Genomic DNA, 26,104 nt, shown 5'->3' with positions numbered 1-26,104 from the left:
CCCGAGTCACCGGGCCGCGGCGGGAAGCTGGCGACTGTGGACGTGACCCGGCTTGGAGGGGCTACGCGCTGAGGCGGCGCTTCGAGGGGCCCTTGGGTGATGTCAGACTGAGAGTGAGGCTGGCCTGGATCCGGCGGCGGTGCAAGAGAGGAGGCGGAGTGCCGGGGACCCGGTGCGGGTGGAGCGCGCCTCCCGATCGGCGACTCACGCGAATCCGAGGCTTGTGGCCTGGGCCTCCCGGAGGTTGCTGCCGGAGGGGGAGATCTGCTCTGACGCTTGGCTCTCGTGGTCTGTGGAGCAGCTACTGGGGGCGGGGGCACGCCAGATGGCACAGGACGGAAGAGTGGTGTGGCGGCCGGAGGCGCGGGACTCCAGTTCGGGGGTCCCTGACCCGCATCACCGGCTGCTGGCGGCCCGATCGGCCTCCCTGGGTTGGCCCTCGCTCCCCCACTGATGCTGGAGGGGGAAAGGCTGGAGAGGCCGGAGAAAAGGTGAATTCCCTAGCGGTGTGACACAGAAGCCCCCTGGAGCCTGGGTGGGACCTGCAGCAAGAGACGCAGGTGGAAATCGAACCCGGAGATCGCGGGCCTACGGTGGTGGAGAGCCGAACCTGTGCCATTTGGGGGCCTGCATGGACTGGTACTGTCCCCCCAACCCGCCCGGACAGCAGCGGTGAGTTCTTCCCCCAGGGTGTGATTACTGGATGAGAGTCCGCCGGTGTACAAATTGAGCCTGTGGATTGAGGCCCTGCGGCGGCTGGGAACCGGATCTCCGGATCTGTAGCATCTAGGGCCCCACAAAGCAGGAGGTGAGGCGATTGGTGCATAGGGGCACTGTGGAGTGGGCTCTCTCCCGGGTCCGCAGTGGTGGTGCCACTGCTTAACGTGAGCCTCCTGACCATCAGCATTGGGCCTAGTCCAGCTGGCGTTGAGTAGGGCCAGTTACGGCGACATCCGACGATACGTGCTTGGTCTGGACTGTGATCTTCCACAGGCGATCGGAGGAAGTGAGACGTGGAGGGGCCATATACCAAGCGGGGAGCACAACACCTGCCGGGGGCCCGCTGGAGCATGCTTTTAGCTCCTGAACTGAGATTTGGACAGTGACGGGGTACATCAGGCCTGTGGCGCTACATAGCAGAGGAAGGAGATCCCTCACCCTGAATACCCGAGCGAACAGAGACAAAGCAATGTCCTCCACACAGCGTAAAGGGCAGCCCGGTTAGGATGGCCCTGCAAAGGGATCCCAGCAGGCGGCGTCCCCTGGGCCTAGCGTATCGCCTAAGAAGAACGATGATGAGGCCCCCGCAACCAAAGCCTTTATGATGAAACTTTTCGCTTCCATTGAGGAGGACATCTCTGAACTCCGGTCTCAGCTGGCTTCGGACCTCCGCGAGGTGAGGAGGGATGTGGACGGTATCGGAGAGCGGGTGGCTACTCTGGAAGATCACGATCTCAGCGTGGCGAACGATGTACATCAATTACAGCAGGATGTAATTCGGCTCACGGAGCAGAACTTGGACCTCCAAGCACATGCGGAAGACTTGGAAAATCGTTCCCGCCGAAAGAACATCCTCATATGTGCAGTGCCCTGGGATGGGGAAGCAGGTGACCTACAAGGCTATGTGTTTGCACTCTTCTTGCAGATACTGGATGACGAAGACATGCATCACATTAAGATGGACAGGGTCCACAGGGTCATACTACCTAGACGTGGAGGGGGCCCGCCGCCCGACATTTTGGTCTGCGTGCACGACTTTCAGTTGAAGGAGTGCATTCTTCGGAAAGCGCGGGACATCCCACCTTTACAGTTCCGGGAGCATCATCCCCAACTGTACTAGGACTTGGCGGCATCGACGCTCCAAAAGAGGCAGGAATTTCGTCCAGTGACTGCCTTTCTGCGGGAGCACAATATCTCCTATTCTTGGGCCACCCCTTCCGCATTATTTTCAGATGACAGAATAGATTGGCACAAATCCGATCTCTTCAAGTAGCGAAGGACCTCCTGGGCATAGATGACACGACCCCCTCCCCAGAAAGCGGAAGCTCCCAGTCGCGGAGAAGACGGCGGTCCTCCTCACGGCAGAGAGTGGGTCGAGAGACGGATCGAGGATGACCTGATCGTACGACCAGCCTGCAGGAGAGGGGGGAAGCTTTTGTCTCTGTGGCTTCGGTGGCAGTGGCGACCTCCCAGCATAGCTCCGGAGCAGCCTGAGCTCTGAACCGCTGGCCTCTCGGTGCCGGAGGGACACGTATCTTCAGGTACCGTGGGTAAATTTGTACTTTTTGGGAAGACACCCCGGTCCGTGGCTTGTGGGGCACTCTCTGTGGTGCCCCGTCCTCACCTCGTGGAGGACTCTACAGACTTCTCTGCACTGGTAATGTTAAGTATATTGTTCCTTCTTGTCTTTCTCCCCCTTCTTGCCACTTTTTACTGTCCTACCGGTCTGAGAGTGGGAATGGGGGGAATCACAGTATTCGGCGCACTAGGTCTGTTAAGTACACTGTGTCATCTTTTTTCTCCCTTTTTTCTTGCTGCTTCATACTGTTCTACTGTATTGGGGGCAGACCTGGAAGTTCTTTGGGGGGGTGGTACTGACAGGGTTTGTTGGGGATGGGGGGTGGGGAGGGAGCGGGGGGGGGTAGTGGTGGCGACGGGTATGTTTTGATGACTGCGATTTTTGTTCTATGGTATGTATATGTTATATCCCGGGACGGTCTAGGTTTGGTCTCTGTGGTCCTAGGTGGTTGCTCTTTGGCTGTAAAGTTTTGGGGCGGATGTGTGGGAGGACCTCAGCCTTCTTGGAGAGCGGGGAGAGGGGAGGGAGTTTGGGGTTGCTTGGTGGGGGGGCTTTGGTACAGCGGGGGTCTGTGGAGAAATAGATTAATCGGAATCCCTTCACTCAGGGTCAATCTTGCATGCTACTCCCTTGACATGTTGTCTATGGTCATCGAAGGTGGATGTAGAAGGGTGGGGTGGGGTGGCACAGTAATAGCGATGGCGGGATTGTTGCCTAATGATGCCTGTTAGTATCGGTACGTGGAATGTTAAGGGCCTGAATTCCCCGCAAAAACGTCAGAAAGTGTGGAACTATGTGATTGATCACCAGCTTGATATCGTTGGTCTCCAGGAGACCCACTTGGCACGTAGAGATGAACTTCGCCTCCAGCACAAGCATTTCCCCCTCATATATAGATCATCGGCTTCTACGAAGCGTCTTTCGGGCGGCCCTTCATTTTCAGCCTATGGATGTGCTCAGCGATAAGGAAGGCCGTTGGCTGATGGTGAAGGGTCTGGTCCATGGTAGACTGAGCACTTTTGTGGGGGTGTATGCCCCCAATGCCGGACAAAATGGCTTTCTGCAGTGGTTGCTGCGGAAGATAGGTGACTTGGTTGAGGGACACCTGTTCCTGCTGGGGTACTTTAACTTGGTGTGGAGTAAGGAGATGGATAGCTCTGGAACCCAGAGGGCTAATGCGAGTCTGTTCTCTGCCGAGACACAGCGGCTTCTGGGTGACCTGGGCCTAATCGATGGGTGGCGTTCCATGCATCCCCTCTCCCGAGATTACACCTTTTTCTCCCATGTCCACAACTCCTACTCTCGTCTGGATCACATTTTTCTAGGCCAGGCCCTCAGGGGAGATGTCCGCGACTCTAACATATTCCCGCTATCTGTTTCTGATCATAGTTTACTGGTGCTCGGACTTCGCTGGTCACCTCCGGGAGATGGTCTCCGAAAGTGGTACTTTCCGGCGGCAGTTGTTAGGGATGAAACCTCAAGCAAGGAATTACGGAAGGCTATTAGGGAGTTTTTTGCTCTCAACCCAGTGTCTGATACCTCTATATCCACTACCTGGGACGCCTTTAAGGCGTCCCGCAGGGGTACCTGCCTGGCCCTTAATGCTAACCTCAATAAGATGCGTCGGAAGAAGCGGGAGGAGATGGAGATGGAACTTGAAGTCCTTGAGCAAGCGCACAAACTAAACCCATCTAGATTGACCCTCCACCCCTTGACGGCAGTTAGGGGGAAACTGAAGGCCCACTATAATAATAGAGTGGATTTCACCTTGCTAAGACTACGGCGCCTCTCGTACTCCCAAGGGAATAAAGTGGGGAGACACCTGGCTCGTCAACTTAGGGAGAAAAGGGAACGGGATTACATAGGAGGGGTTCAAGATGCGGTGGGAGAACTGAAACACCGCAATGAGATTAAGGCTGGACTCTTTGGCCGCTTTTACTCGGACCTCTATGCGGGGGACACCCTCGATTCCGAGGCCCAGCGGGAATATCTGCGGGGTCTGCCTATACCGCAGGTGTCAAGGGAGTGGAACGATCTATTAGCTGCCCCGTGCACTCGCGACGAGGTGCTTGATGCCATTAAGAACCTGAAGCTCCACAAAGCTCCAGGGCCGGATGGCTATACCGCCCTCTTTTACAAGACATATGCCACTGAGGTGTGCGATTTTCTGGTCTCCTTATTTAATGACATGGCTGAATCCGGAACCGCACCTAGCTCGCTACCCGAAGCCGTCATTTCAATTATACCTAAGCCCGGGAAGGACCCCACTCAGTGCTCTTCATATCGCCCGATAGCCCTCCTCAACATCGATGCCAAGCTGTATTCCTCGATTATTGCTAGCAGACTCCAAGATCTGATGCCGGCAATTATGCATCCGGACCAATCTGGATTTATTAAGGGCCGTCAGACCCATGATAATACTAGGCGGGTGGTCCACTTAATAGAGAAAGCTAACAGATTCCAGATCCCAGCAGTTCTAGTAGGCCTCGATGTTGAAAAAGCCTTCGACCGCGTGAACTGGGGCTTCATGTTCCACACTCTAGCTGCTTTTGGGTTCTCGGATAAGTTCTTATCGATGGTAAAAGTGAACTACTGCAACCCTCGCTCTAGAGTGTCGGTGAACGGCCATCTGGCTGCATTTATTTCGCACTCACGTGGTACCAGGCAGGGCTGTCCTCTTCCCCCCTGCTCTTTGCCCTAAGCATTGAACCACTGGCGTTGTCAATACGGGAGCACGAGGACATACGAGGTCTTCCCTTTACTGGGGAGCAGCACAAAATCTCCCTGTTTGCGGATGATGTCCTGCTCTCTATTATGGTTCCGGCACACTCTCTGCCATATGTTCAGGAGGTGTTATCGCGCTTTGAGGAGGTGGCCGGCTTCAAGGTCAACTATGACAAATCTTATGTTCTAAATCTCACGCTATCACCCGCTGGGGTGGAACAAGTGCGGCTTCTCACCCCGTTGGCCTGGGCCTCCAGCTTCATTGTGTATCTGGGAGTCCGGTTGACATCCACGATTGGGAAATTATACTCTGGGAACTTTCCACCGCTGCTGGCAAAGACACGGGCGGACTTGGATCGGTGGAAGCCCAAATACATATCGTGGCTAGGCAGAATTCACGCCATCAAGATGGTTTTCCTTCCCAAATACCTGTACCTCTTTCAGGCGCTCCCCATTCCGCTGGATGTAGACTTCTTTCGGCGCCTTAAAACCCAGATGCTCCGGTTCATCTGGCAAGGGGGTCGGGCGCGGTTCTCTTTCGCAACTTTGCGACGGCCACGGGGGAGGGAGGAGTGGGTCTTCTCGATATGCATTTGTATTACAAAGCGGCACAGCTGAGAGTGCTGGTGGAATGGTCCCAGCAGACCTCGGAGAAACACTGGCTACACATGGACAGAAGTGTCGCGGGTAGATCTATTTGGGACCTGGCCTGGAAGCCCATGAATCACAGGCCCTTCAACGCCTACATTAGTACTCCCACCGGTACCACCCTGAAGGTCTGGGACACGTTGGCCACTGACGAGCGTTAGACTACCGTTCCATCTCCATTCACACCTATACACTTTAATCCGGATTTCCCACCGGCATTGCAGGAGGGCCCTTTCGGGGTATGGAGGGAGGGGGGATGCAGGGCTTTAACTCACCTGTTCCACGGCTATACTCCACTCACCTTTGATAACTGTATGAGGGACTATGAAGATCCCCCATCTGAGCGATTTCACCATCTCCAGCTGCTCCACTGGGCCACCACTCCCAGAGTCCTTCATGCAGCCACAAGGCCTCCATCGCCCTTTGAGGCTTTCATCCTTCGGACTTCAGCCATGAAAGGGGTCATATCCTTTCTTTACCAACTACTACTTACCTCGGCAGTATCGCCTCGCCCTCGATATATGGAACAATGGGAAGAACTCCTGGGACGGGACATTTCAGACAAGGAGTGGTCAGCACTGTGGCGAGATATTACCGCGCACAACCACTCATTGGACCTGAGAGAGGCCCACCTTAAGACACTTATGGACTGGTACTTGTACCCGTCCAAACTCCATCGTATATTCCCGACTACTTCTGATAGATGCTGGAAGGGTTGTGGCCTGCTGGGGGATTTCCGCCACATTTGGTGGGATTGCCCGATTATCCGCCCATACTGGGAGGAGATCCTTTCCCATGTTAAGGAGATCCTTGGATACCCGGTAGAGGACTCTATAGCCTGTGTGCTCCTGGGCCTCCGAGACCCACTTCTTGAACATCAGACACGTGCAGATAAACAAATCCTGTGGCTCTGTCTTGGAGCTGCTAACTTACCCTAGCGTCAGCCTGGAAAAAGGCAGAGGCACCGGCGATCTCCCTGTGGCACGCAAAATTGTGGAAACTGCTTAGCATGGAACGAGTAGCGGACATCTTCCTGGGCAACTTCAAAAACTTTCAGTTCCGCTGGAGCCCCTTGGTCCGCTTTCTCTCAAAGGGGTTACCTTCTGCAGTTTGCCTATCCTCCATACGAGCGCTCCATCTATTCCAAATCTAATAGAGGACCCACACTGACTGAATGATTGTTGAATGTTGTTGTCGCCACCACTACGGGGGGTGGGAGGGGTAGGGGGGGTTATTTCCTTTTGTTAAAAATTGTTTGAGGCACCCACACAGAAGATAAGGCCTTTCAGATTCAGGCACGATGAGTTGTGTGACGGGCGGCTTCGCCACTGGTGATTGCATGTTTAACTCATTGGATTCTTAATGCAGTACTCAGCCTACACCAGCTCCTTTGCCATATGACACTGACCTTCTGCTTTGCCTGATAACAGCCTGCTGTTACCTAAGATTATTGCCATGCGCCTATACTTATGCCCCCTGCGTGGGACAATGTGCGGGATTGCCGCTGTTATTTTTCTGTGTTCTTTCTAAGAAACTTAAAATAAAGATAAAAAAAAAAAAAAAGAAGTAACCTGCCGATCTGTTTACATTAAATGCACTCTGTATTCTACTTGGTACACGTTCTTTGCAGTAGACATATTAACCCTCTGTGCTAGCTTCACATAAGTCAAAAACCTCAACTACACACAACTCTGATCTCTGGCCAGGAAGAACATTAATCACAGGAGTTATCTTGATATTTTTGTGAGGCCCGTAATCGCAGCAGCAGGTGCTTTAAAAGCATAATAAAGTTGCAAACACGCGCCCCTAGGAAGCTAGCACGCGGTGCGCTGGCACCGGTTGCACCACCCTAGAGCAGGCCCTGACTCAAAAAGCTTGGTTTTCAGAGTAGATTGTTATGTGTTGTGGCAATCGTTCCACACTGTAGGAGCGATGTGGGAGAAGGTGCGCCTGCCAGATCCGGTTTTTCCTATGTGTGGCATGTGTGCAAGTAGTAGTCCGGAGGAGCGCAGGTGGCTGAAAGGTTGGTGAACGCAGCTTTGATTATTGAGGTCTGCTATGGGCTACTGGAATTATGTGATCGGCGGATGTGGTGATTTTCCACATAAGTATAGCCTTGCCGCTTTTGCATATAATCCATTGTCAAAACATAATCTGCAGATTTGAGTCAAAAATGTTTTGTTTCTAGCTCAAAGGGTTCAAAAGTTACTCAAAATCCAGTGACGTGTTGCTGTGCAGTGAAAGGCACCTAGCAAAGCTGGACCTTTTTTTTTCGTGTTGCTATATTTGGGTATTAAAAAAGTACTAATGAGAGCATATCAATTCCCAGACAGTGTTACCAAGTTTAACAAGCATCTGCAATGCAATAGGTCTCTCATTTATGCAAGTTTGAGCTATTGGCATTTTAAATGACAATGCCTTTTATTTATGTTTTGGTTTTAAAAACAAAAATAAAAGGCATTGTCATTTACAATGCCAATAGCTTAAAGTAGCGTAAATGAGAGACCTATCGCATTGCAAATGCTTGTTTTAAAACCAACCAAGCAGAAGCCCTCGTTTGTCGTCGCTTCCCCCACAGTTGGTCTATATTAGTTGTTTTCTGATAGTGTCTGTAAAGCAGCCTGCATATCTGCTTCACAGTTGATGCATGCATAGGATGTTGCATTACAACAGGCATGTTGATATTTTAACCACATTTCACATCATATTTTGCTGCATAGTACAATTCGAGGAGGCCTGCCATATACAGACAATAGGGAGAACTGAATCTACCAGTAGTAAATGCAACCTTATAGCTATTGGCAGCCTTCGCGGGCCAGTGGCCCCAGTGAGGAAGGGGCTACGGTGTGTGTGGTCCACATTGTGACGAGGGTGCAGGGTTGTACAGGAGCAGTGTTGGTGCGATGTAAACTTGGAAGGGTGCCCTAGCTAGAGCATGTGTGAGGAACCGCAGCACAACCCTGTGTTTATGTCGCCCCGGATGTAGCTCAAGGCAGCCTTTGTCCGTGTTGGCCTCCACCGCGGACAGGTTCATTACCTCCTCGTTAGTCTTCCTCGCCACATGACTTACATAGTGAGCTTCAGCTCCACACCAGAACCCTCCAAAGCAAAAAGTCAGCCTCCCATGCCTCCCATCCCTTCCCAAGATGGCCGACCCATTACCACCTGACCTCTATAAGAGGCGGGCCGGCCCAACCCATCAGCCTGTTTTTTTTGTTCTGCGCGTCATTTCTCTCCAGATGCGTCTTCAGGTAAGTGGTGCCTGCTGTAGCAGGTACATGGGCCTCTGGTTGGAGGTCCTGCTCTAGCGGACCCTTGGTTCCTGGGCTCTTTCCCCCTCTTACCCTGGTGTGTACTGTCCAGTTAGGCTCTGCTCCAGCGGGCCATGGGTTCCAGGAGGGGGTGGCTGGGGTACTGTTTGGGATTATGGCCGGCGCTCTGCCATGCCTCTCCCTGTGCTGCCGGTCCCTTTGTGGGCTCCTATTGTTTGCTTGGTGCCCGGTTTTTTTGCGCTGCGGCGGGGGCTGTGTTTGGGGTTTCTCCACCCCTGCATTCTCTCAGCACTGTACTCCTCCGGTGCTGGGTTCTAGTTTTCTGCCGGTGATTTATTTTTTTCTTTCTGCGTTTTTATTAATCGCGGTCTTTACCCGGTGGTATCATTGCACTTCACGGGGGGGGCTCGGTATTGATACATGAGGTGAAGTTTGCATGTGGACAGTTTGCGGCAGCTTACTTTGGTCCCTCCTTTCTCCTGCAGCGTCGGGTTCCGGTCTATACGGTGGGCGTACGGGCTGCGGCCTCTCCCATGGTGGTTCTCACGTCTTGCACACCCGTGGTTTGTTGGGGTGCTTTGTGCCCTCGCTCTTCTTTCTCCCCGCGCTGCAGTTCCGGTCTGCCTTGTTTGCTGCTGCTGTGGTGGTGTGCGGTCGCTCCCCGTTTACGTGGTTTTAAGGTCATGGTGGCCCTCTGCTGGCGGGTGCTCTTCCTCTGTAAGGGTGCTATGAGTTCGTTTTTTAGGTCTCGCCTGTCTATGCGCATGCGCATCGAGCAAGCGAGACAATGGGGGCTTATCCACTCTTTGTCCAACTTGCAAGGAATCGTGGCGATTCCTTGCAGTGCCCGTGACTTTTAAGCTCAATGCGCATGCGCATTGAGCTTAAAAGCGTGTGCACATGCCCCCAGCCGCCTGCCTTGCCTACTCTCCCGCCCCCTCACTTCTTGATTGCACGGCCGCTAGGCCGTGCCTCCCCTACTCTCCTCCTCCTACTCTCCTCCCCTCGCCGTCTGTTCCCGCACTCCTCCCACACCCCCGCTCCGCCCCCTCCCCTGCCTGCCATGTCGCGTCGCATTTCTCCTCCCCCCTCCCCCCAGCCGCCTGCCTTGCCTACTCTCCCGCCCCCTCACTTCTTGATTGCACGGCCGCTAGGCCCTGCCTCCCCTACTCTCCTCCTCCTACTCTCCTCCCCCTCCCCTTATCTGGCCTTCCCTCCGTCTGTTCCCTCTCCCCGCTCCGCCCCCTCCCCTGCCCGCCGTCTGTTCGTACTTGAGTCAACTGCGGACATCGTTGAAGCAACATGGCGGCGGTGTTTGCTGTTGATGCTGCGAGGCCAATACTTCGGACAAGTCCTCAGATACTGAGGCGGACAAGCGAGATCCGCCCCGTCACGTGCGACAACCTCAGGCTGCAAGCCCTGGCTATTTTTGTCAACATTACAACTTTGCATGAATTCTTAGCCCGTTACGAGGATGTTTAAATGTGAAACTTCACGTGCCAAATGGCAAAGTAATGTTTGTAAAACAGGCGTGATAGTGTCACATTTGGTAAGCGGAATTTCCCAACTATTTAGAAGTATTTACATTCGTTTTTCATGTCACGAATCATATAGGCCAGTAAACCTAGTCTCTTTTCTCCATAAACACTGTAGCAATTTTGGAATCTTGATTCTGGTGCTTTTGAAGAACGCTGTATCAACTAAGCATTAACACATTTTCACGAAACTAAATCATCGCAGTTTATCGTGTGGAGGACCAACGCATCAATTTAGAGTCTAAAAATCAAATATTGTTACCTATTTACATTAATTCTTTGACGCTGACGTAGTTTAAAAACTCCAACGGAACTAATTTCATACGCGTTTTTTTTATAGTCGCTTAACACAAGCACCAGAACCACCAACCCATCATGGCAGACACGTTTACACTACACTGGCGAGGGCTACCGTAGTCCCTTTTTAGTGTCACCGCTTGCTCGTCCGTCACTGTTATTCGGTGTCTGTAGAGAAGTACACTCCTCCTCCGCGGGACTTCGTTCGGATAGAGTGACCGTCATGGCTGCTGCAAGAAGGGCCAGTGCTTACTTCCGCAGTGTCGTCCGATTCTCTGACCGAGATCTCTGCTGTTGATCTCCCCAGCTGCAGACGCAGGACGGAGGGGGAAGGAGAAGCTCGGCTACCTCCGAAGCATGGTAACTGCACCGCCCCAGCACAATGACAGGAGCGATATCCCATAAGATACTTTGATTTAGTAGGGATCAGCGGGATTTAGAAACACCACTGTTGTTACTGGCGCAAGATGTGTTAGCTCACCCTCACTCACCCTCAACCCCTCACCCTCACTCACCCTCACCCTCACTCACCCTCAACACCTCACCCTCACTCACCCTCACAACACATATTGTGTTACAATAGGTGTCACATTTGCGAAAGATAAAACGATTGGCATTGTAAATAACAAAGCTATTATTTCGCTATTTTAAAAACAAGCACATACATAAAAAATGTGTCCTTTACAATACCAATAGCTCAAACTTTCCTAATACGAGACATATTGCATTGCTGTGCTTCTCTCCCCTGCTGCACTCTCCTGCTCTCTAGAGATGTAGCATAACGACGAGAGCTGCCATATAAGTCACGTAAATACAAAACATGTTGCATTCCAAATGCTATAGGTGTCACATTCGCAAAAGTTATAACTATTGGCGTTGTAAATGACAAAGCTATCAATTTAGCTATTTTAAAAACCAACAAATAAATAAAATATTTGTCATTTACAAAACCAAAAGCTCCAACTTTTCTAATGCGAGACCTATTGCATTTCCAATGCTTGTTCTGGACTGTCGTCCTTGGAACTGGGGGACTGTGTTCCTGACTCGGCATCAACTCCTGGGCACTTCGCCTTTTCTCCCCGTGCTTGGGTGCCGGAATTCCCTTCTGGGGGTCTGTGCTCATCTGTTTCCCTGGTTTTGTACTCTAGTATGTGCTCTTCTGGCCGTGGTGTTGGGCCCTTCTGGGTATTTCTCTTGATCTGGTGCTCGCTTTGGTGGCTCTTCTCCTGTTTTGGTGCCATACTGAGGGGTTTGGGTGCGCGTGGTTCTGGCGTGGGGCTGGTTGTTATATTGGCTGTTCCGGATTTATTCATGTATCCGTTATTTCTTCCAAGCTGTTGCGAGGGATGGTTGCTCCTACATTCGGCTCCTGCAGGTGTCTGTCTCCCCACTGTACTGGGATGCTTGACCGCGGGGTTACCACACTGGTGCTGCCGGACTTCGGCCTCTGACGGCTGGTCGGGCCTCTCGCTGGCTCGCCTTCCTGTGGTTTGAAGTCGTGTGTGCGTTCTTGTCTGATACTCGGCCTTTCATCCATTTGGGGTCGTTGGATTGAGTCCCGTTGGGTTGTGTGTCTATGACCGTCTGTTATTCAGCGCCTGGACACCTTCGGGTGGTCGTGCGCTTTACTGTTGCACCTGTTATGTTTTTCTTTCAGTGCTCGTGTATGTTGCACTGTCACGCTGACTGGCGTGTTTCTTTTGCGCATGATGGAGTGTCTGCTGCACTGTTGCGTTTGGGGGCGTTCTTGTCTCCCGTCCTGTGTTCTCCTGCCTGCTACCCACTTTGTACGGGGTCTGTCCTGGTTGATGTGGCCTTCGGGTCCTGTTCTTCCTTCGGGCTGCTCCTGTGGTCTCCTGGTGGCCTTTGGCCTCTGCCTCCTCCTGCTCCTTGGTACTAGCGGGCGTCCCTTGCACCCTCCTCCTGGTCGTTCTTTCTCTTCGCTTCCTGGGGGTTGGGGCTCTGTTGCTCCTCATGGTTCGCTCATGTTGTTGGCTGTTGTGCTCCTCGGGTTGCTCTGTGGTTCTCCTCCCTTGGGTGGCTGTCCCCCTTCATCTGGTTTTGTGTGGCCCCCTGGCTGTTCTTGTCTGGGTTGTCCACCCTGGTGGTGTCCTTCCGTGGGGTGGGTTTTTAGGCTCCGTGTGCCTGGGTATCTGGCCTCCCCGTCTGGTTGGTCCCGGTGCTCTGTGGCTCCCCTTCCCGGGTGTTGGCGTCCTCTCCGCCTTTGGGGCGTGCTTGAGTCTGTGCTGGGTTGATTGGTGCATTTGTTGGCAGTTTCTCATCTGCCTTCTGTGGCCCGCCCCTGGCTTGTTTTTGCCCCTGCCTCGCGGTGGCTTCTTGTTGCTCTCCTGAGCGGTTTATGCTCTGCCTCGTTCCCTCTGGGGTTTGCGGGCTTGCCTCTGTCGCTCTCTTCCAGTTTGGGTCCCCGGTGCTGTTTTTTTCTTGCAGTTTTGTCCGGGCTCCCTGCTTTGCCTGGGCTTGTGGGCGTGGCCGGGATGTTTCTCCTGTTGGTGGGCTCGCCTGGGTTCTTCTCGTTTTTGCTCCTGCGGTTCTTGGCTCTGGGTTTGCTCTGTGGTCCGTGTTGGGCCTCTGTGGGCTCTGGCTCCCTAGGTTCTGGGGTTTCATGTCCTGCCTCGTTTTTTTTCTTGCCCCTTGAGGCGTTTGGTTCAGCTGTGCTTGTTTGCCTGGGGCTGCTGGTTTTCCCAGCTCTCTTCCCCGGTCGGGTCCGGGGCTCCTTGTGCGGTTTGGGTCCTGTTCTTCTTTTCCCCTGGTGGGGTTGCTGGGTCCTTCCGGCCCGGGTTTTCTCCCTGGGGGTGTTGGTTTTCCCGGACTCGTTCCGCTCAGCTGTTCTGGCTGTCTCACCTTTGGTGGGTTGCTGCCTGTGGCCTTGCCCCTGTGTTCCCTTCGGTTCCTGTCGGTTCTCTCGGCTGGATCAGTCCTGGGTATGGGGTTGTGTCACTGTGGCTGGGGTTTCTGTTGGCTGACTCTTCCGCCTGCGGTCTTGGGTTCGTGTCCCAAGGTTTGTTGGTTTTTGCCTCCTGGGTGCTTTCCTCGGCGGCTCCTTTGTTGCGTGTGGGTTCTTGCAGGGGTGTTTTCTTTGTCCCCTGCGCTGAGCTGTCTCACTCGTTCATTCTGCATTCCTCTTCCTTCCGGGTTCGTCCTGCTTTCTTGTGCATGGGCCCCCTGGTGGGTGTTCGCCTTCCTGTTTGGGGCTTGGCCTTGGTCCTGGGCCTCTTCGGTGCCCTTGCTGTCGGGTTTGCTTTGTTGTGATTTCCTGCTGCCTCCGGTGTCTGTTTTTCCTTTGCACCTGCCTGGGCTCTCCATTTGCGGTCTGGATCCCGTCCTGGGGTCCTTTGGGCGGCTGTGTTCCGTGTCCCGCCTGCCTCTCCTTGCTGGTGGGGCTTGGGTGCCTTTTCCTTTTTTGTTCGGGTGGGGTGCTGGTTTCTGCACATCGGTCCGTTCTTGCGGCTCCTGCCAGTCTGGGTTTCCCCTGGTTCCATTTGCTCTGCCCCTGTTTGCCACCGGTTCTGGTGGTTTGTTTTCTCCTCCCCTCCGGTTTTTGGTTTGGGGTGGTTCGGCTCTCTGGCTGTGGGTGGTACTCCGTGCGTGTGGATGTGGTGCCTTGCCTGGGTTCTCTCCTTGGGGTCGCGGTCCCTTCCGGGGGTCCTTTCTGCGACTGGGGTTTCTCCCCCTTCTGTTTCTTTTCTGCGCCCTTTTCCCGTTCTTCCGGCTCTTGCCTGTCTGTTGGGTTGCGTCTGGTGCCGCTGCCATTGACGGACTGAGTCTCTCTGTGTGCTGGTATATTTATTGGGTCGCTGTGGTAGGGGTGCCCTCTGTTCGTTCAATTCCTCTCTTTGGGCTTTGCTCCCCTCTTGCTTTGTGCTGCCTGTTGGGCTGCCCTGGTGTGTTGTTCGGGCCTTCTCTTTTCTGTTCCTGTCCTGGTTGCTGTTGCCTTTTGGCTCCGTGCAGTCCGGTCCCGTGCCTGTCTCTGCCTTCCTTCGGTTAGGGCGGTTTTCCTGGCGGCGCTTGGTGTCTCTGGGGTCCGGGTTTTCTTTCGGCCTTCCCGGTGTCTTCTGTCCTGGGTTGGTTCTCCTACTCGTGGTTGCCTCCCCCTGGGTGGTCCTTCCGCTCGTACTGGTCTGTTGGGTTTGCCCTCTTTCGTGGTCATCTCCTTCTGGTCTGTTGGTTTCTTGTGAGTTTCCATGAAGCCGCTTGGCTTTGCTATGTGCTCACTATGTAAGTCATGTGGCGAGGAAGACTAACGAGGAGGTAATGCCCCGGTTACTTACCAGTAATCTTCATTACTCCGAGTATAGTCTTCCTCGCCACACGACTTCCCATCCCTCCCTCCCTGTCTGGCTATCGGCTTCATGTTTGTGCTTGGTTGTTTCAGGCTGATGGGTTGGGCCGGCCCGCCTCTTATAGAGGTCAGGTGGTAATGGGTCAGCCATCTTGGGAAGGGATGGGAGGCTGACTTTTTGCTTTGGAGGGTTCTGGTGTGGAGCTGAAGCTCGTACTGGTCTGTTGGGTTTGCCCTCTTTCGTGGTCATCCCCTTCTGGTCTGTTGGTTTCTTGTGAGTTTCCATGAAGCCGCTTGGCTTTGGTATGTGCTCACTATGTAAGTCATGTGGCGAGGAAGACTAACGAGGAGGTAATGCCCCGGTTACTTACCAGTAATCTTCATTACTCCGAGTATAGTCTTCCTCGCCACACGACTTCCCATCCCTCCCTCCCTGTCTGGCTATCGGCTTCATGTTTGTGCTTGGTTGTTTCAGGCTGATGGGTTTGGCCGGCCCGCCTCTTATAGAGGTCAGGTGGTAATGGGTCAGCCATCTTGGGAAGGGATGGGAGGCATGGGAGGCTTACTTTTTGCTTTGGAGGGTTCTGGTGTGGAGCTGAAGCTCACTATGTAAGTCATGTGGCGAGGAAGACTATACTCGGAGTAATGAAGATTACCGGTAAGTAACCGGGGCATTCATCCTAGTTCACTGATGGGGAATTCCCTGTAGCAGCTGTCATTGTTTGTTCAGTTCCCGGTTTTACCAGGCATTCCAGCTTTTAGGACTCTCAACAGAGGCCCAACAGAGCAGCAAGGGCGATTTCCAGAGCGTGGCTGTGCGTCACTTGGCAAGTGTAAGGGCCAGGTTAATAAACAAGTTCATGTTTTTAGCTTTCTTCATTTGTACGATGGGTCCCAATAGGCAGTGTGTAGCCTCCTTGTGTATCTGTCTATTTACTGTATCAGATAGGTGTGTTCACATCCCTTCCCAGTAATGGCTAATAATCAGTTAGCACCACACCATGTAGCCTCCGAGCATCGCGGGCAGGTGTAATTTGCCCCTAGGAAGATGCGGCCTAACCATTTCGGCGTCAACTATTGTGTGGTGCAAGCAATTAAAATGCACATATTTTTTTTTAACCTTTTTTTCTTAAACTTTATTTACCAATTTCATATGTGTTAAAGTACCATCAATAACTTGAGCATCATTCAGTGTCAGGTTTTAAACAGTGGCAAAAAGAGTCATTCACCAGTTCACAGATTGGCCCTTGCTGCAGACTTTCAAGGACTCTGCATTAGAGCTCCTCTAATTAAGTGCCAAATTAAGTGTACCTTTCTCATTCTAATAACACAGTACAAGGGTCTGAGGAAAGAAACATTTTAGGTCTTGCAGCTATTCATTTTTATAAGTGACAATATGGTGCTCCTCTTTTCTATTTAAAGAACCAAGTAATGGACCTCAGGACGCCGACTACCATTGGCAGGTTCGCAGTGGCATGAGATGGCTGAACATTAACCATGACTGGGTCATTGAAGCACAATATTCTCAACCTGGCGTGATAGGAATGAAAATTTACAACACCAAGTTTGGGTAAGTGTTTATTTTATATCTCAGATTTTATTTTAATGTACATATCTGATGGTTACATCTTTCTACCGATTTCTAACCTCATGAAAATCCCTGCAGATGTCAGACTGGTCTGGAAAACGTTTCCTCAGCAAATGCCCTCCAACACCTCTAGCTAGTGCCATGCTGCTTTAAACTTGAGTCTTACTCCCGGATGTGACAACGTTAGGGCATATTAGGCAGTAACCGGTGCACAGCAATCAGTTTATGTACTGAAGTGCCTCATTGACATGGGCCCAGAAATCTGTGAATGTTTCACCAGTAAAATTCGTACGTATTTTGACTGTGACTAGGTCAGATGGCTTCTCCAAAGGTTTCAAGGTTTGGACCCTATTGCAGAAACCACAAAAAAGAGTCCTTGTCGACTCGCATGTATGTGTAGGTGACATTTGGTCTTGGAACGCAATGCAGTGGTCTCCAATTCCTGTTCTTCGATGTAGCTGAAAACCATAGCAAGAAATCAAGCTATTTTTGGCCACAGTCTCCTTCGATGGTAAGATCTCCAAATACATCTTTCCAGAAAAAAATTAAAAAGGGCCATAGGAAGGAGAAACCATCTGTTGGGACGGAAAAGTCCTCTGTATGGCAATGAACGTGTATCCCTGCCTGAGTGCCCAACTGTACTCTTGTCTGGACTCCTTTTATTTATTTATTTTTTTTTTATTTTTTTTTTAATAGTTTTTATTTGCATCAAATGGGCACACAAGACATAAAACATTTCGTTTTACACAAGATATAAAACAATTTTCAATAACTACAGTAAGCAATTATAAAACATTGCATAGGCCATAGCAAATAAAAAAGGTCATACAAACATAAGTTTTAGGAAAAAAATGATTAAGACATAAATAAACCCCAAATTCTATCAATTTTTCGCTTGGCCTGTAGCCCCCTTGAATCCGCAATAGCAATCTCCATATTATATGTTTCCTTAACTAGGCTCCACCATTCCAGAACTATTGGTGTTTTTTTTTTAATCCAGGCTCTAGCAATAGTTAATCTAGCACATGTAATTAGAATATTCAGCAGATCTCTGAACGCACTTTTACCCCCATTGATGCCCACCAAAACATCAGTATATGAAAATGAAAAGGGTTGCTCAAGTCTATCAGCAATCACCTTAGTTATTCCTTCCCAATATTCACTAAGACGTGGGCAAGAAAAAAACATGTGGGTAATATCCGCCCCGCTCAGGTCACATTTAGGGCATTTCGTACGATCAGAATAGTTATTGTTCGTTGCCCATTTAAGGATCCTTTCAGGAGTATGGTATAATTGACAAACAGTTTTAAACATTTGCAGTTTTAGACTAGAAGATTGAACAGATAAGTTTAGACTTTTAAGAGATGTAGTAATTAAATCAGTTGGTATAGTCAAAGCAATTTTCTATTCCATTTCTCTGTTAAATTAATGACATCGCCAATCCTAAGGTCAGAAAAAAGCTTGTATCCTAAGCTAATCATGGATTTGTCTACATCTCTATAAATACAATCCCATAACTCAGAGTCTAATACCATAGTGAGTTCTAGTTTCTTCACCAAAAAGTCTTTAATCTGATAGTATTTAAACCTTGCCATTTCGGATAAATTATAACAGTGTTTCATTTTATCAAATGCCATAAAACCCTGATGGTCATATAAATCTCCCAAAAATCTAATACCAGAATTTAAAAACAATCGACAGGTTGGATCATGAAAAATTATAGGAAAACCAGGATTGCCCCATAAAGGTGTTTTACAATGTAAAGGAGAAGTATTGCATTTAGCCATAATCGATCGCCAAATACTCACGGTATCACGTATAGTCTTGAATTTAACCCTTTTGAAGTAATTGGGGTCATTCAGCCTATAGAAAAACATATTAGCATCCGGTCCTAATAAGAACCTATGAAAATACAAGCATTTATCCATGACTGTCAAACTACGTAGCCGAATCAGAAATGCTGACCAATAATAGAATTTGAAGTCCGGGAGCGCCAGTCCCCCTTGACTAAAGGGGAGTTTAAGTGATGATACGGCGCGTCGGGCTTTTTTATATCCCCATACAAAACTGCCAATGATACCTTCTAATCTAAGGAAAAAAGAATTATTAACACGTAAGGGAATCGCTCGGAACAAATATAAAAACTTAGGCAAAATTTTCATTTTAATTAAATTTATTCGGCCAATCATGCTAATTGGCAGTTTATGCCATTTCTTAAGTTGCATAGCGGTCTCTTTTAATAAAGGTTCATTATTTAGTACTATAATAGAGTCAATATCAGAAGAAATTTTAACGCCTAGATAGGTTGCAGCGCAACACGTTCCAGAGATAGGGGCAGCTGGCTGATAATTCATAACAACTTGAGTTTTTGAAGTATTAAGTCTGTAACCAGAAACGGAGCCGTATAAACCTGCTTCTATTATAATGCCTTTCATGGTTTTAGAGACATCTGGGGAAAAAACTGCAATGTCGTCAGCGTATACAGTAATATCTAATTTATTTGAGCCATTAATAAAAGGACAAATTAAAGCTTGGCGTTGAAGTGCGATTAAAAAAGGTTCTATCCCTAAAGCAAAAAGCAGGGGTGATAAAGGGCACCCCTGTCTTGTCCCCCTTTTAATAGGAAACATAGTGGAGCATTTCCCCATATACGAAATCTTACCCATGGGATTATCGTATATCGATTGAATCCATCGTAAAAGTTGACCATTGATACCAAATGCCTGTAAAGCTGCCCACAAGAAACCCCACCCCACCCGGTCAAATGCTTTTTCTGCATCTAATAAGATCATACCGAGTGGGGCGAGTTTAGTCCGTGCAGCATCAAAGGCAGAAATGGCCATATTGATATGCGCTGTAGTGTCTCGGTTTGGAATAAAACCGTGTTGTTGGGGAGAAACAAGTTGGGACATGAATGGCGCTAACCTAGTAGCCAATATTTTGGCAAAGATTTTTGCATCACTATTGATAAGTGAAATTGGCCTGTATGATCCTCTCTCTTGGGGTACCTTACCTTTTTTTAAAAAGAAAATAATTTGTGTTAAATTCCAAGATCTGGGTGCTTGTTGCCCTTTACCTATAGCACAAATCACATCAGTAAATAATGGTATCAGTTCCTCAATACAGTGTTTATAAAGTTCCAAAGGAATAAGATCTTCCCCTACAGCTTTGCCCATTGCTAAAGATTTGATAGCATCCCTAATTTCTATTGCTGTAATGTCGGCCGCTAATTGAGCAGATTGTTCCGGCTTTAAGTTTTTGACTTTGTTTAAGTTTATATAATTGTTAATGCTATCATCTGAGATAGCAGCTTCTGGTGTATATAAAACTTGATAGAAGGAAGCAAATTGTTGTAATATCGACTTTGAGTCACAAAATAATTGATTATTATCCCCTTTATTTCTTTAACCATATTTTGAGATCGGTCTTCAGCAACTTTGTAAGCCAGTAGTTTACCACTCTTATCACCATTTTCATACTGATCTAGTTGATATTTTTTTAATTTGTTAATACTTTTACCCTTAAGAAGATCTTTTAATGCAGCTTTAAGCTCAATTAGTTTAAAATGTAATTCATCTAGGTTTAAAACGCCATTGCTAATAGCGTCAGATATTTGAAGTTCAATATCACGGATTTCAGTGAGCCTTCCCTCATTTAAATTTCGAAGTTCTTTATTTTGTCTCCAGATGTATTGTTGGGTGAATCCACGTATGCTTGCTTTGCAAGAATCCCATACTATCCAGGGTGAGCTGGATTGTATGTTTATATCAATAAACTCTTTTATATGCTCTTTAAGTTGAGTTACAAACATCCTGTCAGAAAGCAGATATCGAGGAAATGAGAAGGAACGAGGGGCAGCCTCTTCAGTTGCTAGTGCAAATGTTAAAGAAATCGGGTTATGGTCCGAGGTTACCCTTGGGTGTATAGCCATTGAACAGTTACCAAGAATCAAGTCTGAAGCCCATATCATGTCTATGCGTGAGCATACCTTATGCGCGGCAGAGTAGAATGTGTAGCCAGCTATTTCAGGATTTAGACATCTCCATACATCTTTTAGGAGATGTATAGCTGCTAAATCCAAAATTGCAGCTCTAGTTTTCCTCTATCTCTGAAAAGAGTTTTTCCTAGTAATGTCCAAGTTGTAATTCATTATACAATTAAAATCACCCAACACAATATATTCCCCCTCCCAACCAAGTAATTCCATATTGATCTGATCAAAAATTATAGGCTCATCTTGATTTGATGCATAAACTCCGCATATTGTATATTTACAGCTTTCTAACTTTATCTGTGCTATCGCCCATCTGCCAGCTTTATCAGTTAATGTCTTGATTATCTCACATTTTAATCCTTTATGTTTTAAAATCGCTACCCCCCGAATTGAAGCATTAAATTCAGTGCACACTAAAGTATCATATCCTAGTTGTTTAAGCAAATGTTTATCTTTATAAGCAATATGAGTTTCAGTAAGAACCACTATTTGCGGGTTATATATCCTAAGCTCCTCATATACAAGACGCCGCTTTATTTTATTATTTAAACCTGACACGTTCCAGGTTAAGCATTTTATTAGATGCATTTCAAATTATGTAAATTGCTATCTGAATGACCTCTATAATACATCATAGCAGCCTTATAATTCCTCTTAGTTTTTTTTATCATTGTGTCCTTTGATGCATTTTTTACCCCAAACCATTTCTTCCCCTTGCCCACCCCACATTCTGCTCCACCCTCACCCCACCCCATAATTACCTACAGGTCCCCCCGTTCTGTTGACTGCCGTTCCCCTGGCAGTCGGTGAGCGGATAGAGCGCTAATAGGGTCCAGGTATTCAATACTAATCATTGCACGCACTAGAAAGAAAAAAAAAACCCCGTGCTACACAATACTCTTTATCTCGACTATAACCTAGCCATAGGAGCAATCACCTAAATATCGTGCAAACTTTAAAGCTAACAAAAGTATAACCAGAGAAACCAGAAGAAACCACTAAACCATATATGCTGGGCATTAGTCATTAGCTTAATCATTTCCCCAGTCGCCAGGAGGCAATAGCATTTTCAACCTCATTTACTTCCAAAAAGAAATAGGATCGGCCGTTTTTAATCACTTTCAGTTTTGCAGGTTCCTGCAAATAAACTTGATATCCAAGTTCTTTAATCGGATCTATGAATTGCTTCAATTTCCATCGTCTTTCTAGCGAGAGTTTGCTTAGATCCGATCTCACAAAAAAGGTAATAGAATCAATAGTGACAGGAGTGTTAGGCCGTGCTTTTAAAGAAATAGCTTGTCGGAGCAAGTAGTTACCAATGTAGATCAGAATTTGTCGTGGAAATTTACCGCTCTTGTCCTTCTGGACTAGGGGTAATCGATGAGCTCGCTGAATCTGAGAGTCCCAATCCCAATCTGAGAGGTCGGGAAAGGCCTTTTGGAATAATTGAGTGATGTATGCTCTCGGGTCTGCCCCCTCCGCTCCTTCAGCAATGCCAAAAACGCGGAGATTCTGTCTCCTTTGTCTATTTTCTAAGTCTTCCAGCTTAGCTTGCATCTGAAGTAGTTGAGAGGCGTGTTTATTCACTGCTATTTCAGAGCGTAGTGATTTCTCCTCTGTTACCACCACTCTTTGCTGCAGTTCTTCTATGTCTTGAGACGCCGCCCCCAGTTTGCACGCCATCTCTTGCACAGAGGTTTGAGTTCTATTATTATCTTCCCTCATTTGCTGGTAATGATTTTTAGCTTCTTGTTTCTGTTCATTTAGGAGATGCAAAATTGTCTGAAAAGAAGCAGACACCTCCCCTTGCGGAATCCATTCTGTTGGCCCGATAGATAAAGATGAAGCAATATCTCCCGGATGTATCTCTTGTATAGTCTCTCCTATCGGAGTCGTTGCTACATCGCATATAGACGCCCTTGGAGTGTTAGACAAATCCTGGGTTATACTGCCGCTGCTTTTATTACTGCTACTGCTACTGCTGCAGCTAATTGACAAAGAAGCGGAGTTATCTTCAATAAGTATCGGAGTATGTACAGAAGGATGTGAATGTGGATGGTCCAATAAACTTTCCCCAGAAGACTTATAGGTTCCTTAATCAGGCCAGATTTATCAAGACTATCAGTCTTCGCCTTTGCCTTTATCATATTAGAAATAGTAGACTGAGTGGGGCTGAGTGGTACATTGATCTGTTTTAAATTGTTGGAAATAATGTTTTGATCATTGGGGCTATTACCAGACAGTCTCATCGCCATAGATTTTACGCCACCCTTAGCCTGTACCCACTGTCTGATTGGACTGTTCTCAGCAATCGCCTTCAATACATTTGTTTTAGATTTGCTATGATTTTAGCAACCTCTTTCTTATTTTTACTCTTCGATTTTTTGGAGTTGAAAGCTTTATTTTTGTCTTTGATCACTTTTAAAAGCGTATTACTCCCTTGTTCATTAAGATCCACATATTCTTCATCTGTCTCAGCAATGTCTGTGTTGTCGGTATTTTCACCTCCCTCACCTTCTTCCACACCCTCAACATTCCCCTTGTCTGAAGTCATGCTAGTTATACTAGTCATTTCAATGTGAGGGGCTTTCATGTTTGTATCGGTATTGATCACCTTATTCTGAATCAGAGTCTGAGGCTCTAAGGGCTCTAAAGGTTCGGTATCTCCTTTAGCAAGAGTAGTAGGCACATTAGTTGGATCTGTTACCCCTTCCTCTGTACCAACCATCTCCGTAGTGTCTGACGCAGATAAGATATTTACAGTGTTTAAAGTAGCAACGTTCTGTGTTACTGCAGTGCCACTTTGACATAACTTCTCAGATTCTTTTGTACTTATTTGACCCCCTTCGTTTGACAAAAGGTTTTTTGCTATGTTATCTATAGCGTTATCTGCTGCATTACCTTTCACACGAGCTGGGTTTTTGTCCCCGAGTTTACCAAAGTGCAGTTGTTCCACATCCGAAGCTGCCTCCATAGCGTTGTTAAGAGAAAAATACTTTTTACTTGCTGTTAGTTCATTTGTAGCAGCCACTGACAAGGATACCGGTGTGGCCGTCGCTCTCCCGCTAGCTGCTGTTGTGCGGGTTGTCCGTGTAGGGGGTTTCGGCGCCATCCCGCTATCGCTCACTTTCTCTGGCAGTGCTGTTGCCGGTGCCGCGGGGGAACGCAGACCAAACCAATTGACTGCCGTCGGTCTCGATCTCGCCCAGTTCGTCAAACTCGCCCAACTCAGCCAGCCTTTCGAGGGTTCCTGAGTAAAACGCGATGTGTTCGCAAGTTTCTCTGTGCTAGTAGATCGTAGCAGGCTCCGGATACTGCTCCCAATCAGCCGTAGCTGCCACATTCAAGATTCGATCCTTGCGGTCTGAGTAAGTCTCTGGGCTCTTCTTTTTCCGTTTTTTTTCCCCCCTGCACAGAGCAAGTGATTCAATGTGGACCTTACATCGTTACAGCTCCTGTATTGTGTAGCTGTGTCAGTCCATTAGCCTAGCATCCGCCTGGACCCGTTCAGCGTTCTCCACTCCGGCGGTGTCAATCCGCCATCTTGGACCGTTGTCCTAGCCAACAATCTCAATTGTCTGGACTCCTGCATGCGTGTGCACCATGATATAGGCCTGCCTCATGGATTGTAGTGTTGTTGAACTGGGAGGGGTGCCCAAACTGCTACCCTCATAGTGGTGGCAGGCTCTGTTTGTATCCCTGCCTAAGGCTTAGCCCCACGTAGATTTGTTGTATATATCATCTTATTGACCACTACTGGTGCTCAGTTCGGTATATAAGGTGTTGAGTAAGGTATTAGATAACCATCTATTGCCCTTGATGACCATACGATACACCCAAATCAGATTCAGGAGCACTTCAGTAACCTTCAGGCTGCTAATTTGTATACTTGAGGACATATCAATTGAGTATCAATCAGGGGCAATAATCCTGTAAATCAACCTTGAGAAGGCTTTTGACACTCTCAGTTGGAGGTTTTAGCAGTCAGTTCCTAAATGCATGAGTATGGACTCGGCTGGACACAGTAGATTCAACAATTTTACACAAAGTCAGCCGCACGAGTAGGAACTGGCAAACTGATATCAGCAGCTTGTGAAGTATTTCGAGGGACAATACAGGGTTGTCCACTGTGCCCAATGCTTTTTGCACTGGTTGTGGAGCCCTTTGTGTAAATAAGCTGGATCGAGCATCTGAGTAGGGGTATAGCATTGATAGATGGATTATACCATTGACAATATGCTGATAAATGTTTAGGAACAGCCCTGTAGATCTTGAGAGGATGCTACCCTTGTTGGAAGAAGTTGGGTTCCCTCTGGCACCAACTGGGGGAAGACGACCATTTCTGGTAGACTCTGATCCAACAACTGAACCTACAGCACAGAAGGAATAGAGCACAGTGTGCAGTACTCATACTTTCAGATACCTAGTGAGGGCATGCCACACAGACATAGATTTGATGGATGATATTTTGGGTGCAGCACTAACGTTCGTTGAACAATAATATTGAATTTTGAAAAACATTTCTGATCTCAGTCATAGGCTGGATGGTTTTGTCAAAAATGATAAGGCTACCAAGATTGTTATATTTGTATTATGAATTCATCAATCTAGATTGCCCACAAATTGTTTAGAGAACTTGAAACAATCCGGGCTATCCTGAAGGCGCCCAGTTCAGAGGTTGGGTTAGGCGCACTGGATCATGAAGCTCATTATTTGGCTTCTCAATTCCAGAGGTTGTACTAATAGTTGCAGGGGCGTAATATTCCAGAAATAACCACAAAGACAAGCAATAATCATCCCTGAGAACTGTTGCCCTTCTTATTGAGATGTAACTTGAAGCACCCGCTTTTGCTCAGATTGGTAGGATTGCCAATCAGAGTTTGAAAAATATGTGTAAGGAGAACCAAGACTATGCCTATGTATTCTCCCACAATCCTCATCAGTGGACTGAAACAGGCTTGGACTTCGACACAGGTGGATTATCTCCGAAACTGGGATGTAGCAGGCCTAATGTCTATAGAGAACTGTTATAAAGATCAAAAACATTTCACAGTGGAAGAGATGGTGAAGAACTAGGACTGCCACCTACACAGTTCCTTGCATGTGGTAAAAGCAAAAGCATAGAGAAAGATGCCTGGGAAAACGATACAGAAGAGCCTCCAACACATGAAGAACTTAAAATCCTCTGTTCGAGGCATATGGGCTGCAGATGGTACATTATGAATAGATCGCCATCTGGTGTTGGGCTCGGATGATTGCACTTTGTTTTTCTCTTGGAGAGTCTTTTGTAGATTGGTGACTCCTCCCTTGGTTGCTAGTGCGCATGGGCATCGGCTCCATCCTTAGATTGTTTTTTCCGCCATCGGGTTCGGATGAGGATTGAAGCGCTCCAGATCACCTTCGGAAAGAAGTGATTTTTCGGCGCGTATTCCCTTTCCAATTCGACG

General features: G+C 48.3%; 1 protein-coding gene across 3 annotated transcripts in view; it reads left to right on the top strand.

Moving 5' to 3' along the window:
- LOC147712984 (uncharacterized) overlaps nt 1-26,104 on the top strand; it is a 373,114-nt gene that overhangs the window by 172,388 nt on the left and 174,622 nt on the right. For all 3 annotated transcript variants that reach the window (XR_015296034.1, XR_015296033.1, XM_086923605.1), the window contains exon 4: nt 16,498-16,645. Coding sequence is in view for 1 of the 3 variants with exons in the window: in XM_086923605.1 (XP_086779731.1) it covers nt 16,498-16,645 (148 nt within the window). In the remaining 2 variants the exon portion in view is untranslated. The remainder of the gene's footprint in view (nt 1-16,497; nt 16,646-26,104) is intronic.

The sequence above is a fragment of the Lissotriton vulgaris genome, chromosome 5 (genome assembly GCF_964263255.1).
Source record: "Lissotriton vulgaris chromosome 5, aLisVul1.2, whole genome shotgun sequence".
Classification (NCBI taxonomy): domain Eukaryota; kingdom Metazoa; phylum Chordata; class Amphibia; order Caudata; family Salamandridae; genus Lissotriton; species Lissotriton vulgaris.
This window is presented reverse-complemented; position numbering and strand designations above follow the sequence as displayed.